Source organism: Talaromyces marneffei, chromosome 2 (genome assembly GCF_009556855.1).
Source record: "Talaromyces marneffei chromosome 2, complete sequence".
NCBI classification, from domain to species: Eukaryota; Fungi; Ascomycota; class Eurotiomycetes; order Eurotiales; family Trichocomaceae; genus Talaromyces; species Talaromyces marneffei.
The window spans coordinates 1460118-1475032 of record NC_072349.1 but is presented as its reverse complement, the minus strand read 5'-3'; the positions used below and the strand labels follow the sequence as shown (position 1 = coordinate 1475032).

At 46.5% G+C, this 14915-nt stretch overlaps 8 protein-coding genes across 8 annotated transcripts; 6 read left to right on the top strand and 2 right to left on the bottom strand.

The window, feature by feature from the left end:
- Nucleotides 1-132: 132 nt before the first annotated feature.
- Nucleotides 133-649, top strand: EYB26_002888 (uncharacterized protein; the record flags this gene model as incomplete). Its single annotated transcript, XM_054262192.1, has 2 exons — nt 133-570; nt 638-649. 2 exons carry the CDS (start codon nt 133-135, stop codon nt 647-649), a joined length of 450 nt encoding a protein of 149 aa, XP_054118167.1.
- Nucleotides 650-744: 95 nt separating this feature from the next.
- EYB26_002887 (uncharacterized protein) lies at nt 745-2555 on the bottom strand (the record flags this gene model as incomplete). Its single annotated transcript, XM_054262191.1, has 11 exons — nt 745-771; nt 825-945; nt 994-1176; nt 1232-1437; nt 1500-1711; nt 1771-1802; nt 1861-1954; nt 2011-2279; nt 2339-2348; nt 2403-2460; nt 2520-2555. The coding sequence occupies 11 exons, from the start codon at nt 2553-2555 to the stop codon at nt 745-747; spliced, it is 1248 nt and encodes a 415-aa protein (XP_054118166.1).
- Nucleotides 2556-3617: 1062 nt separating this feature from the next.
- Nucleotides 3618-4092, top strand: EYB26_002886 (uncharacterized protein; the record flags this gene model as incomplete). Its single annotated transcript, XM_054262190.1, has 2 exons — nt 3618-3725; nt 3778-4092. The coding sequence occupies 2 exons, from the start codon at nt 3618-3620 to the stop codon at nt 4090-4092; spliced, it is 423 nt and encodes a 140-aa protein (XP_054118165.1).
- Nucleotides 4093-4861: 769 nt separating this feature from the next.
- On the top strand, nt 4862-5667 carry EYB26_002885 (uncharacterized protein; the record flags this gene model as incomplete). The annotated part of the gene is made up of 2 exons (XM_054262189.1): nt 4862-4909; nt 4966-5667. The coding sequence occupies 2 exons, from the start codon at nt 4862-4864 to the stop codon at nt 5665-5667; spliced, it is 750 nt and encodes a 249-aa protein (XP_054118164.1).
- Nucleotides 5668-8211: 2544 nt separating this feature from the next.
- Nucleotides 8212-9182, top strand: EYB26_002884 (uncharacterized protein; the record flags this gene model as incomplete). Its single annotated transcript, XM_054262188.1, has 2 exons — nt 8212-8289; nt 8355-9182. 2 exons carry the CDS (start codon nt 8212-8214, stop codon nt 9180-9182), a joined length of 906 nt encoding a protein of 301 aa, XP_054118163.1.
- Nucleotides 9183-9992: 810 nt separating this feature from the next.
- Nucleotides 9993-10812, top strand: EYB26_002883 (uncharacterized protein; the record flags this gene model as incomplete). Its single annotated transcript, XM_054262187.1, has 6 exons — nt 9993-10001; nt 10066-10182; nt 10244-10292; nt 10355-10404; nt 10654-10688; nt 10752-10812. The coding sequence occupies 6 exons, from the start codon at nt 9993-9995 to the stop codon at nt 10810-10812; spliced, it is 321 nt and encodes a 106-aa protein (XP_054118162.1).
- A 633-nt stretch (nt 10813-11445) lies between these two features.
- On the bottom strand, nt 11446-12195 carry EYB26_002882 (uncharacterized protein; the record flags this gene model as incomplete). Its single annotated transcript, XM_054262186.1, has 2 exons — nt 11446-11825; nt 11895-12195. 2 exons carry the CDS (start codon nt 12193-12195, stop codon nt 11446-11448), a joined length of 681 nt encoding a protein of 226 aa, XP_054118161.1.
- A 329-nt stretch (nt 12196-12524) lies between these two features.
- EYB26_002881 (uncharacterized protein) lies at nt 12525-14786 on the top strand (the record flags this gene model as incomplete). Its single annotated transcript, XM_054262185.1, has 3 exons — nt 12525-12582; nt 12637-12788; nt 12855-14786. 3 exons carry the CDS (start codon nt 12525-12527, stop codon nt 14784-14786), a joined length of 2142 nt encoding a protein of 713 aa, XP_054118160.1.
- Between the last annotated feature and the right edge of the window lie 129 nt (nt 14787-14915).

The following is a 14915-nucleotide window of genomic DNA, read 5'->3' as shown; positions in this document are numbered from 1 at the left end:
AGAATCAATTCAGGAATCACTATTCTAGAAACATATCACAGTCAGACTCGGTTAATTTAGAAGCTTACAACAATAACAGCAGCAGCAGCAGCATTGTTACGTTATCCGGCAAACTCAAAGGAATCAATCACAATGCACCGCTCCCTAATCCCCAATCCACCACGCCCGTACCTCTTCCCCCTCAACGCCATCCTCCAACCAGCCTCCTTCCACACTCCTCACAGTGTCCGCGCCCGATTCTCCAGCGACTCCCTTCAAACCCAGCAACAGAACTCAGAATCCCACTCCAGCCGCTCCTCAACCGTCAAAGGCCACAAATTCCAAGAATGGAAGGGCTCCTCCACAGCAGACCACGCTACCAACCGCGCCGCCAAAAACGACGTTACAGATCCCGAGGTTGAGGGCGTGGTAAAAGGTAGAGCGGAAAAGCAACGAAGTTCGGGGCTTGCAGATTCTACGATGAGTGGTGCTATGACGGAAAGAGATCTGGGGAGGAATGCGAAGAGGGCCAAGGAGGAGCATCCGAAAAGTCCGGAGCCGATTATTGGAATGAATGATGAGAGGGGGGAGGTTAGTCTTTTTGTTTGACTCGCAGACCTTGTTATAGGATTTATTGCTGACTTGTGAGAGAAAATAGAAGGGTCAATGAGGATATATGTATGTCATTTGCCCTAGATGCAATACCAAGAGCGATATATTTTGATCGAGTATTTCATTTCCTTTCATTATAACCATAGTAGGCGTTTAGCGGCCAACTCGGAACGAGAGTACCTGTATCAAGCGGTCAGCAAATTATTCTCGGAGCCATAAGGTGGTATACGTACATCGTGCTTTCCGACTGCCACGACTTCATCCTCGGAAACGCGTACTCCCCCAGCTCCTTCAACGTAGGCTATAGGGACATCACCCATGACTTTCCGTGCTACATCACCGACTGTGCTATTTCTATTGCTTGTTAGTGGATCGATTCTTAAATGCAAGGGAGAAGCATACTTTTTAACCAATACGCAATCACGGAATACAGCATTTGATCCTGATCCGGAGGCGTATGTGTGGATATTCCGCACTGGAAATATTGGGACGAGTCCCAAAACCTCTGCAGCCCGTGACAAGCATTGCACAACGCCGGTTGATCCGAATCGATATAGAACCATGTCTTTGAGATTCTCAACACGTCTGTTGCACGTCAGTATCCATAGCCGAGCCGCGCACAAAAAAAAAAAAGACATACTGCTTCAGCTTCTCATCCATCTCTTTCAAGCCTCCTCCATCGGGATCACCCATTTCTATGAGGTCTTCTCGAGTATCAACAAATTCGCTTCCTTCGACATATTTGACGTATTTTTGTTTCGCAAGTCTTCGCAAAAAAACTTCTGATATTGCTGAGCAGAGCACGATTGAATTCGCATCTTGCATTCGGGCGATTTTGCTTATATTCTGGTATATACAGTCAGCTAACTCCTACAGGATAGAAATTTCCAGGGGTCGAAAGTGAATACCTTATCTGCATCTGGATGATCAATTTTATTCAAGGCATAAACCGTGGGGAACTTTTCATCCACAAATGCATTGACCACCTTTTCAACTGTCTCGTTTGACCACTCTTCGAGAGGTTCTCTTAGATTCAGTCGGTCGAGACATCGAGCCACTGTTTGCGAGGTACTTCCGTAACCGGAGAATTGGGCCTGTAATGTTTCGACTGGGTTGGCCTCTGTGAATTATTAGCAACGATAGAACTAGAGAACCATGCAGAAACCAGGTTTAACGTACTCGTAGCTTGATGCTTCCGTTTGATAGAGCCCCTGCATTTTCAGTTAAAATCAGGTTGGCAGGAAGAAGAGACAGAGGGCCAAAAAATACCATTTCTCCATCAAATTCCCCTGAACCCATCGCACAATCTCCGATCTCAACCACACAATATCTTGCGACGGATCATAGCCTCGGGTCTCCTTCCCTGTTGTTCCTTCAGTCACGACAACTCCCAGACCAAAAAGGACATAAAGTCTATACCTTCGGCATCCGTCGTCCCACTAACATCAACAACATGAATCAAAGCATCAGCATGCCGCAAATCATCCAAAAACTTATTCCCAAGACCTTTTCCTTCGTGCGCTCCGGGCACTAAACCGGCAACATCGAGAAGTTCAATTGGAACCGATCTTCGTCCTTCGGTGCATCCGCCGTAGTTTGGTCGGCATTTATCTGCGAGGTTGAATCTTTTGCAGGCGCAATCTATCTGGAGGTATCCGATTGCTCGTTGCGGATCGATTGTGGTGAAACTAAACGTCCGTTGGGTCAGTTATGAAAAAGTTTCGTGACGGAGGATGATGCGCCGTACGGGAAGTTTCCTGGACTTGTTAGTATTTCAACATTGCTAACTGTGTGTAATGTCCTCTACTAACCAACTTTGGACGATGCATCAGTCAGACTGTTCAAGGTGGTGGATTTTCCACTAGAAGGCTTTGTTACCAGTCTGGTCAGCGCGGAGATGCGTGCGGGGTGGACATGGTCGAGCGTACTTTGCCTACAAGGCCGATGAGGGGATCGCGAGGCATGATTGCTTATATGCAAGTATTGTCCGATCTCAGACAACCGATGCTCTGGTCAACGGCAGCCTTTGCTATGATGTTGCTTTCAATCAAAAGATAAGGCTTGATACATTTCGGGGATAATTCTTACAATTTCTGCCGCTCGGAGTGAAGGCGGTGATGGTGGGATGTGATTGGTAGGTAATGCCTCAGGTGTCTACATGTATACTTTGTTTTCAACTCGACTCCTCAACTCGACCTAACACACCTGCAATCACGATGCGATATATGTTATACAAATTATGATGGGGATGTGATACTACTTCATACAAGAATCAGTCGTGATAGAACTTTCAACCATCAACACCTCGGTGAGATGGCTCAGATGGCTCCTAAAATTCTCATGATTGCACCAAGGTGCGATTCATCATGTTCATCAAGGTGGACAATTGAACAATCGCTTGGAGACTAAGCATGACGGATGGTCGGTGATTCGAATTGGCCCAGAAAGGTCAGGATTACACGGGGGCTCCCGACCAAGAAGTTTCGATGCGGTTTGATGTCGCTCGGAAGCACGCGACACAACCAACATACTAGACTTGAGTCTCCGACCACTGTTCTTGAGATGGTTCTCCATTTGTGATGCGGAGTGTCCCGAGCACGGTTCCTGATAGATTGGCATCGCTGACGTCGATTATCCTGATTGAGTGTGTCGCGTGTTCTCTGTGTTTATATGAGGGTGAGCTATATCCGGCAAGCCCATTCGGGAAGGACTGAGGTAATACGTCGACAAAACGAACTGGGATGACAACAACGAATGGATCTTCCCTGTTGATTGAGGTTCCATAATGGATTGAACAGTGAGAATTCACTAAGAAGAGATGAGGCAATGGAAGGAACATCTTTGTCCTGTGTGGGCTGGGTTTACGTCATTGGGGCACCGCTGCAAGAAACGTCACATTCTCTCGACAACCACCCCTATATAAGTCAACTTCTGCTTCAACTTACGCATTAACTTTGATCAATCATATCACCAACACGTCGTCTTACTTCAACCTACAAAGTTTGAAAGTCATCCATCAAATCAACATGTCTTCCTCCAACTTCCACACAACCACCCAAGACTTGCGCAAGCCTGAGTCCAAAGTCTCCCGAGGCGGCGTGACTCCAGCTGACTCGGACCTTTCAATCATGAAGGTATGCCCTTCATCAACGAATGATTCAATAAACACAGGCCTAACATACACAGTCCGTCCTTGACTCCGGCACCGACAAACAAAAACAAATCGAGCAAGTTAGCCAAAATCTTCCCCTTCCAGACCAACCACCCGTTGCCAGCGACTGGAACTCAGCCGATCAGCGAACCGTCAACGTTGGCTCCGGCCGCGTCGAAGGTCCCGTTTCGGGCGAAGGCAACAGTGCTCTTCGTGGACCGGCTACTGTGGCCAGCAGCGCCCGTATTGATGGTGAGGAGTTTCATAAGGCCACTGCGCCTGGATCGGGTGTTGGTCGACAGGGCGAAGAGGGATTAGATCATTTGCCCAAGGATGCTCGTACCCGATAAATCAGCTGGATGAGCTACGAAACCTTATGATGAATCATGTACATTAGAAGTTTGCCGTTGAATTTCTTCGCTTCTCTAGCTATTAATTAGATTTTAGAAAGTATAAAAACTGATGAGAAGGATATTTAACCTGGAGGAGGGAATAGATCACTACAGAATTTCACTTACCGTAGAAACTCGACAGAAACTCAAGAAATAATCATCACGGGATGATGGACAGGTCCTGAGATTGCCGTAACGGGACGGCGTAACCCTAAAAGGCCCAATCCAGCCAGATAAAGGCAGACGATCAACACGATCAAGAGAGAGTCTAGACTACATATAGTTTCACATGATATCTATCGATCCCTTGATAAGAGTCCGAGTGACAGCTTCGTATGATGTCATATCTGGACATTCACCCCAGAAAGGAATATCTCATACAACCAAATCCTCATGCCTATTCTTCTCCACTTGGATCAACTCGCGCGATCTGTTAGACTGTTCCACCCAGGGAGTTATCTAGCAGCAGTTATTATGGATATCAAAGAGGCACTTGACGTTATCAGACCCAGCAGCACCGTAAGTGTGACATCATGTCTGGATATCAAATCAAATGGATGAGTTAACTCATCCTAATGCTGGTTCAGTTGTTTATAATGGCGACACTTCTCTTTCTTTCTAATGTTTCACACTCTTCTCAAACCTCAACGCATAATCACGACTCGAATCCGCTTGTGATACCTAGGTACTACATACTAACATCTACACGGCTGAACAGACCGCCACAATGGATATGCCAGGAAAGCCCATCGGAAACTCGACTGGTGGCACCAAGGTGAGCTTGACAACTTGCTCTGTCAGGTTTGACAAGCACACTAACACGTCTCGAAGGTCACCACCGACCCAGCCAGCAGCATCCCCCATCAAGAAGGTCCCGGCGCCGTTACCAACGACTCTCTCGCCGGCGAATCCGTCCGACAAGGCGGCGCATTCTCCCAAAACCCCAACAGCGAGCCCTTGAGCGTCTCAGGCTCTAACTCCACCTTTAACAACACCGACACCTCTGACGCCACCACCCTCCGATCAGCAGCACAGGCCGCAGACCGTGACATAGATCGCAAGGAGCGATACCCAGATGCTCTAGGAGGCCAGGGCCAATACCCCGGTGCTCACATACCAGAATCTGGATATGCAGGTGGCTCAACACAGGCCAAGCGTGAGCTTGGTATTGGCGGCCATCAGCATCAATATAACACCACTGAGCGTGCCGCTGCTGCTGAAGCCGGTGGCAGCGCCGGTTTCCGTAGCGAACACAACGGCGGTACAGCACCAAGCTACATCACACCCGTCGTCCAGAACGTGGGCAACACCAAACCAAATGGCGTCAACATCAAAGAAGGGGGCTTCGACAGCAACCCCAAGAACAACGCCAGCTTCAACTCGGATATCGGCACCAACATGGATCCTGGTCGTCTCGCTGAGCAGAAGTTCCAGAAGTATACGGCCCAGAGTGGCGCAAATGCTGGTTATACGAACCCTACTGTGGATGCAAATCAACCTTATGGAAATTTGGGGTCTGACCAGCGTATTTAAAAGTGGGTTGGCACCTAGTTATGCTTAACGGGTCAAAGCTCTGGTGTTCTACAGATCAAGTTTGCATGTGAACTCAGTTACCCTATAGATATTATTGTTTCCATCGGAATCGCCTACTCAAGTAACCCTCCTCAAACCCTAATACTCTGTAAATTACCTCGTCAGTTTCTAGAACACCACGTGGCCAATACAATCCGACTTCGTAATTGGCTTTAATTGTTTCCATGAGATATCAATGCATTATTCATTTGTAACGGGCTTTGCATGGATCCTCAGATGTCAGTGCTTTCACCTCAGGGAAATTGAGGCTTGAAACGCTGAGCCGGTTCGCCTGTCATGTCTACCTGCCCATCCACGTGGGGTTAGACGATTCGCCCTAAGTCCCTCTAGTCGCGGTCTGTCTTTAAGCCTCCAGTCAGCCGGCTACCTTTGGACCTGTACCTGAAGTTTTTTTTTTCTTCTCTTTTTTCTTTTTCTCTATTTTCATTTCGTTTCTTTTTGATCTCATTGGCTGGGTTAAGATTGCGACAGGAACGTGTCGAGTGTTGCCATGTCTGGAACGGACTTGATTTGGGGCAAATTCAAGCGACAAATTTTAGACTTCTACCCGACAATACGTACCGGTACGTACGATTAACGTTGATCAAATCTCCGATCGTCTAAAATTCCATGTTAGAAACTTAGAATTCGCTTAGTGTGGACGATTTTTAGCGAAGATAAGCATGTTAGCAGCTCGCCTACTAGGATGAACAATTCTTGGATCTCAGATATATTCAAGCAAGGGACTGATGGCATAGCTACTCTCGTACTACGTAGTAGAAGTTACCGTCCAGGCAGTGCAATTCGGTTTCACGACACCCCAGCAAGGGGCGTGAATTCAATTCCACGCTGATGCCCCCACACGCTCTCAGATAACTTCCATCCCAGGAAACGATTTACGTACACAAGCTTTTCTAACTACACAGCACAGTAACACTAAGTTAGTCTGCACTTTGTCCTCTGGAGATGACAAAATGTACATAAAATAACTATGTAGCACATCATTGATCCGTGCAGACGGGACGACGCAATTGAGAGCATTACTTACGCATTACGAGGTGATATTCAGCTGAGTCAGTAATCTTAACGATTTTCATGCAGCGAATCAGCGACGTTGTGTGACAGTCTCATTTCGTTCGATAGGACTTCTAGGTACACTACTGGTTATCGCAATGCCCGAGTACGGTTCTAAGTCGTACAGCACGCCACGGTGCTACAGGCAATAAGTTGCGAGAATCTGAGTAGAACAGTCGGTAGGCCATACTTAACTTACTACATACGTAGTTACTCGTGGCGGCTTCCCTAGCCCTAAGTCCTGCGTGAGCGCGGCGAGCCGACACTAACTTGGCTAACTAACTATCCCTTGACTCAGCGATGTAAGGTCTAGTTAACTTACCTTAACTATAACGTTAACTTAACCACTACATGGCTCGAAATCGCGACATTCGACTACTACGCTAGCTCAATACCCATCCGTAGAATGCAGAAACATTTTCATGCCCAAAACACCCCATTGGCTCGTCCGAAACAACAAGTATGCTTCTCAAAGTCCCCGATCACAGAGAATGCGGTGAAATCTTATTTTTCAATACATCTGTGACCTGTCTAGTAAGTTACAGGAAGCAAACAAAATCTCCTGAAAGAAAGCTTGGCTTGTGTGGGCGGAGCCATGTCTGGGTTTGACTTTGTCTATGCTCCTCTAGGAACTCCGTACAATGCATATTCCGCACTCCGTAAGTTAGTTCAGCCTCGAAAGAGGTTAAGAATTATGGGGTGATCAGACGCTCTATAGTAAAGCGTACTAAGCACGTACCCGTACTAGCTGATCAGGTTGTTTCGTTCTTTAAAGTTACATGAATTTAAACGATGTAAAGTGTAACTATGAGTTAGGGTTATCCCTTCTTCATTCTTCAGTACATGCCCTCCATCTTGACGAAATGTGATGGTTGACATTTGGTCAAGTTCAGCTCAAGTAATCATCAATCTTGTAGTATCTAAGTTACTAGTTTATGCTTAGTAGACATTAAAATCAGCTGTCGACGAGCCTCGATTTCTAATCATAGCCTCAAGACCCTCTTTGTTCTCTGCTGTTACGGTCGTATACGGTTATTCTTACCGCACCCTTCGGCCTGTATTTCCCTGTGATTTTAGGCCCCATCCATTCAATTGGAATGTAGGCGTTTTCTACCTTTCTTTTTCTTCTCGCTCGTTTTTTTTTTCCTCTCTTCCAATTTCCTCCTTCTTTCAATTCCGACGAAGCCAAAATTTTGGGCAAAGATTTCTCTTGTGTAAAAAAAGAAGGAAAAGAATTGAAGAAAAGGAAAGCCCGTAGGGCCGAATACGAGAGGGAAGGATTGCATTACTTGCGCCACAAAAACACCAACTCCCAATGCCTGTGGAACTTTAAATACCCTCGACCGGTACATAACACGCCTTCAATTTGCGCATTTAATTTTGTTTTCTATACAATTTTCTTCACTTTTGCGACATCTTTGAACATATACAATGGCTCCGTCTCGAATCAACGTTGACACGATGCCGGAAAGTCAGCCCGAGGCTGTTACCAAACTTTCCAACGATGCTGTATGTTACATCTCACAGACAATTCGTGAGAAACCCTTTTACTGATCCTCGAATTTCATATACAGAGCATATTGAAGGACCTAATGGAGGAGGAACTACGCAATTACAAATCGCAAAGGGGGACAATACGGCGCATCCCGTCGTACTGGAAATCATCACATCGAGGGGAATATTACCCTCGAACAAGAAAAGATCGACATGACAACGCTGTTTCTTGGGAATGCGACTCTGAAACCGGATGTCATGCACGAACGGATGTTGATCGAGACAATCGACAGTCCGTTAGAACGCCTACAAAATCCAATGGACAGCAGATGCCTCTCTTGGTAGATGACGATGAGCCGGACACCACTTCAGACAACCAAGATGATGGCCACGAAGATCCGGAATTTGACGAGGAAGAAGAAGAAGAACAAGAAGAAGACGTCTCGCTCGACAACTACGAACAACTCAAAGAACTCTATAGGAATTGTCATTCCAGTTCCGGGGAAAATCGCTATAGTCATCTCCTCGACTGCTCGTCCTACAACCAACAAAATGAACATTCACGCCCGCATACACCCGGATATTATATAACTACAAACCCTCAATCACGATTCCTCAACTCCCTGAAAAGCGCAGCAGCGAACTCAAACGGCCTAAGCGATATGTTCCATCGCGCCCCAGGCACAGTTACATTGACTCTCATGGTGCTCTTGATTATCGCGATTATGCTCGTTGAGATGGTCGATGTCTTTTGTTTTAGACGTCGACGGAGGTCCCGAGACAACGACGAGGAGGAACGGTTTCGCAAAATGACGAGACGGCGGTTACGAACGAGGGCTGTTCGGATCCCTACCGTGACGGTATATGAGTCGTCACCCGTTGCATATGAAAGCGAAAAGACCTGTTGAAAACTCGACATGCCGGAAACCCACGGTATAATCCTTTATTATATTCATACCTCATAATGTGTTAATACTCACTGTGTATACGATCATTCACCAGGATTCTTTCCTTTCCCCTTTTTTCTGTACCATTACCATTCATTCAAAGATACCAACGTTTTTTTCCCTTCCCCCTTCCAATCAGTGAAACACTCAGAAACACGCTAGTGTCCCCTCTTCAGATCCTATCAGGCTCCCGAGGCTAATCATGTACATTATCTCCATTTGGAAGTGTTCTATCACAATGTATCCTAATCGAGACGTCTCCGAGGAGATTCATTCTCTACCCTTCACTATGGAGTAGGTAGGTCCACGACGTCTCAAGACTCAATATTGTATATGCTAGGACTCTGACGGTTACTGGTCAGCGATCGTTCGTATTGCTATATTGACAATACGACATTTCTGAATTTTGGGAAGAAAAACGGTTTTTTTTTTTTTTTTCTTTTTAATTCCCTGCAAATGTCTCAGATTTCACCCATACTAGGCAGCCATTGGCACAGCCTACTACTACATACAGAGTAGACAGGCATTGTACGTAGCATAGATTATTTCCATTTCTGTCTTAGTATGGACGCTAGCACAGAAGAAGTAAGGCGAGCAAGGATCCTGTGTTAGTCAGCAACCCTCTGCAGTCTCGGTTATCGGACCCACAACACCAACAATTTTGTCAACCACAACGTGAATCTTGGACTTTCTCGTATTCCGACACACTCACGCACAACTCTCATCATCGTCCCATAACCTTTTACGACAAGGTCCAACACATCAATCGCAATGGCCAAGGTACATACATCTCTTTGAAATCAACAATGCAAAAAAGAATTGTGCTCACGAGGATATCGTTTAGGCTAAGAAAACCGGTGATACCATCTCCAGCCGTTTGGCTTTGGTTATGAAGAGTGGAAAGGTCACCATGGGCCAGAAGTCCACTCTCAAGTCCCTCCGATCTGGCAAGGCCAAGCTTGTATGTCGACTTTTCCATAAAATCGAAAGGGGAGAAGAATTGCGTCTAATGAAACTTACAGATCCTCATCGCTGGAAACTGCCCTCCTCTCCGCAAGTCTGAGCTTGAGTGTAAGCTGCCCTCAAAAGAGTCGGAGTGATTTGAATCATAAAAACTAATTTCCCGTGAATAGACTACGCTATGCTCGCCAAGACTCCCGTCCACCACTTCAGCGGAAACAACGTGAGTCTTTTCCCCGTTCCAATTCCTTAGAAGAACCCCGAGATATACGGCCCATACAGTATATCGTACTTCGGAGGCAATCTCCGTTGCTCAGAGAAGAGTGCTACTCTCAAGTCCTCTTCTACGCAAAATTGAAGAGAGCGTGAGAGGAGCTCTCGGAGAGCGGATTTTGCTCGGAGAAGGGATCACCTTTCTACAAAAGGGATTCTGGAGAGCTTGATTTTCTAACTGTGTAATTTTGATGAATAGATTGAGCTTGGAACTGCCTGCGGTAAACTTTTCCGGTGAGTTCAATCCTTTTCAAATATCATCACATAGGAGAAAACATGCTGATTTATATTCTATAGCTGCTCCACCATGGCTGTCCTCGACCAGGGTGACTCCGACATTCTCTCCCAGGAGGCTTAAATGATTCGATGACCTTGCCCCCAAAACCTCTCTTGTAGAGGTCTCTCAAGGAATTCGACGATTTGATGAGTGTGAGAGAGCCGGTCTCATGTGAAACATGCCAAATTCGGTTTCTTCTGGATCCCGTCGCATGTCGGTAATATGTTCTGTATACCCAACAGTCATCCGGGAGAAGTGAGGAAATTGAATGACAAACAAAAAGTTTTTGATTTCTTCATGATAATAATTTATCTTTTCTATGATACCACGATAAGCGATGTCTTTATTTTTTGACGAACTTGTCCTTGTAATGCCGTATGTCTAGACTCGTAATTAAACTGTAGACTCGGGCGATAATTGAGTAAAAAGTCTAATGACTGTAGCTTTGCACTGCACGTGAATTGTTTGATTCGTTCTTGAGAAATCATTTTGTTGAATTCCTGCCTCTGAAATACACCACAAAAAACGCCAAGATCCCCAAAAAATCAGATCAAAATCAGATCATATCAAACCTGATGCTATCACCCATGGGAAAAGATGACAGACAAAGAGACCTTTCCCTCATGCCAAACTCAGACAAGAGCAATGAGCAAAGAACAAAAGCCAAAAAGACATAGAAATATACAAAAAAAAAACCTCTACTTGACCAGAAAATCAAACCTTGACTTTCTCTTGCTCCTTAAGAGCCAATTTCACCAACTCCGCATACACCTTGCTGAAGTCCTCTTCATCACCATCCTCAGACTTCTTGCTCTTCTTTCCTGATTTCGGTGTAACCATGACAACACTTGTAGGCCTCTTGGTGGCTCCGGCAGCACCGAGCTCGGCGCGCGATGTGACAAAGATGTAGGGAACGCCGTGATCCTCGCACAGGATGGGGATGTGGCTGATGACATCTAAGGGGGAAATGTCTGCTGCGAGAATAACGACGCCAAGAGGCTCTGTGATGGGTGCATTGGCTGCTGGGATGGGGCTTTTGCGGAGGGCTTTGACGACTTCTTTGACGCCTCGTTTGAGGGATTTGTTGACGGCAGCTGTTTAATATTAGCTATGCCCTTAAAATATCTCATCTTGTAGGGGGAGGAGGGCAAAAAAAGACGCACCCTTCTTCACGGTCTTAAACACCTTCTTAGCGGTCTTATCCTCTGCCAATGGATTGGCAAATGGCACCAAAGCGCCAATTGGCTTCTCTGTGACTTCGACATCGACAGCAATGACTTCTTCAACAGCACCCTTCGCCTCCAATCCTTCAAGAACCTGGGCTGTGAGTTCCTTCTCGGCGGCGTCAGACAGCTTCTTCTCCTTCTTTTCCTTCTTGGAGGACTTGTGAACACCGTCGGTTTCGGAGCGCTTCTTCTCCTTCTTCTCCTTCTTGTCTTTCTTTTCGGACTTGTCCTTTCCCATTTTGGCTGATTTTGAAATTAAGAATAAATATATATGCTGGTGATAAGGTGGGTTTGGCTGGACAATATGTGAGGTCGATATGCTTTGCGGCAGAGAAAAAAAATGTTGTCTAAAAATTTAGTTCTCCGCACCAGGATTTCTTGGCTCGATTACCTGCGCTAGTCCTTATTGGGCTTCGAGCTTGACTTCCGCGTCTTGCGCAAAACAACACTCGCTCAGATTTACTACTTTCTTTTCGAAAATAATCGTTTGTCGTAAAGACAATCGGTCACATTGTTCGTGTTTTTCTCTCTTCTGGCCTGAGCGGTCCGCTCAGACCGTTTACTGCAATGGCTTCGAATCCGGCCTTTCGACAATCTGTTCGACCATCACAACCCGTCAAGAATGGTGAGATTGACCGCACTCAGATCGACTGTAGGAAGCGATTAACAGAGTTATTAGATTTTGAGAATGAGGAACTGCGTGTTCAAGTGAATACCCTGCGCTACGAGCTAGATAATCTCAAACAAGAGCGAGACCTCACCGAATTGCGACACGAGAAGGAGTTGCGCGATCTGCAACTCCGCGCGGATTCAGATTTCAGGAAAGCCCAAGTATGCATCATGTCCAATTTACACGTTCTTTATGTGTCTTAAAAGTGTGTATTGACAACTACCCAGGGCGCCGAAGCAGCCAGCAATCGAGCCAACCAAAAAAGCGAAGCCCTAGCAAAGGAACTGAAAGAATCCCAAGAATCAGCACTTGGCGAGAAAGCCAGCTTTGAGCGACGTATCCGAACCCTACAAGACCAAAATCAGTCCCTACAAGAAGAGGCTACCGAAGTAGAGGCACAACGAGCTGACCAGGAAAGACAATTCAAACGTCAAATCACCGAACTCGACACGTTACGTATCACATTAGCCCAGACATTACAAGACGTGCAACAGGACTTGCAAAATGTGCAGAATACACTCCATTCTGCGAATGCGCAGGTGGCGAGACTTAAGAATGATGTTGCGGCCCTGGAAGCTGAGAATCTGCGTCTAAGGGCTGACGGTAATGGGGGTGAAGAATTGGTCGTTCTCAAAAGAGAACTTTCGGAACAGGTCGCACATATCAAAACCCTCGAATCCACAAACCGCGAACAAACGACAGAGCTCCGCCATCTGCGCAAAGTCCAGAAAAATGTTGAAGTGGTCGAGGAACAGAAGAAGTCCCTCGAAAACCAACTACAACTAATGTCTACTCTGGAGGCAGAACTGGGAAATGTGCAGATTCAAAAGCGAGTCCTAGAAGACGAGCGGCGATCATGGTCCACCATGCTTGAGTCGAATAGCGATTTTCCCGATTTCGATTCGCCGGAAGCAGTTGTCAAAGCACTTGTGGAGGAACGGATCGAAAAATTGACATTGATCGATAAACTCGGCAGTGTTGAGCCGCAACTCTTGGAGAAAGACGAGATCATTCAGGGGCTCGAAACTGAGAAGCGGCAATTCAAACAGGAGATCGAGAAATTACGAAGTGCCGCGTCTGCTCCCGGTGGTGCTTTGGATACTCGTGCCAAAATGAGACTGGAGCGTCAGCGAGCACTGGCTGTAAAGGAAGTGGAATATTTGCGCGCACAACTCAGGGCGTTTGACACGGAGGAGTTGACGATGCACGAAGAGGGGAGTCATTACGACGAGCAAAAGAATCAGCAGATCGAACAGCTAGAGAAACTTGTTGATGAATACCGAGTCGAATTGCACAAAGTTCATGAAGATTTATCGGCTCTTGAAAAGACCGCTTCGCAGGACGAAGAAGGCGCCGCTCTTACCGCATCTCGAGGATTAAAGAGGCCGCTATCGCCAGCAGACAGCGACGCAGAGTCAGAGAGAATATCCGTTCTATCTCGGAAAAATCGCATACTACAAGAATCCCTCTCGAAATCGGAACAAGCTGCCAAAGTTCTTCGTCATGAATTGGACGCCACCAAATCCCACCTTTCCTCTCTACAAGAACAATCTCGAACCCGAATCCTAGAACTACGAGCAAACCCCACCGCTGAAGCCGAGAACCTGAAAATGTCTACCTTGCGAACACTCCAGGCTGAGAATCGCGACTTACTGGCTCAGCTACGCGGCGACAATGCCAAGGTCGCCCGCGTGGTCCCCGTGAGTACACTGGACAGCCTAAAACTCGAAATGCAAGAGATGGAACGCACCGTGGCCGAGAAAGAGAAACGCATGCGTCGCCTCAAAGAGATCTGGGCCGCAAAATCCTCCGAGTTCCGTGAAGCAGTCGCTTCAGTCCTAGGGTACAAACTCGATTTTCTACCCAATGGCCGCGTACGAGTAACATCCATGTTCCATCTCTCTCCCGCCTATCGCCACGGAGCCGGATCAACCGCCTCATCAGGACCGGGGAGCATGGGTAACGGGGAAGAGAATTCAATAATCTTTGACGGCGAGAACGGGACGATGAAGATATCCGGTGGACCAAACAGTTTGTTTGCGCTCGAAATCAAGCATTTGATTAAGTTTTGGGTTGAGGAGAGGAAGGATATCCCCTGTTTTCTGGCGGCGATGACGTTGGAGTTTTATGATAAGACTACTAGGGCGGCGAGGGTTTGATGGGGACTTTGTATTATATATATATATATATATTTCTTCGGCATTTCATGAGTATTCAAGAACGAGGTTGGCGTATGCTATATGAATCACTTTACTCTGGGGGGACACATGTGTTGGTAGAGCTGAACT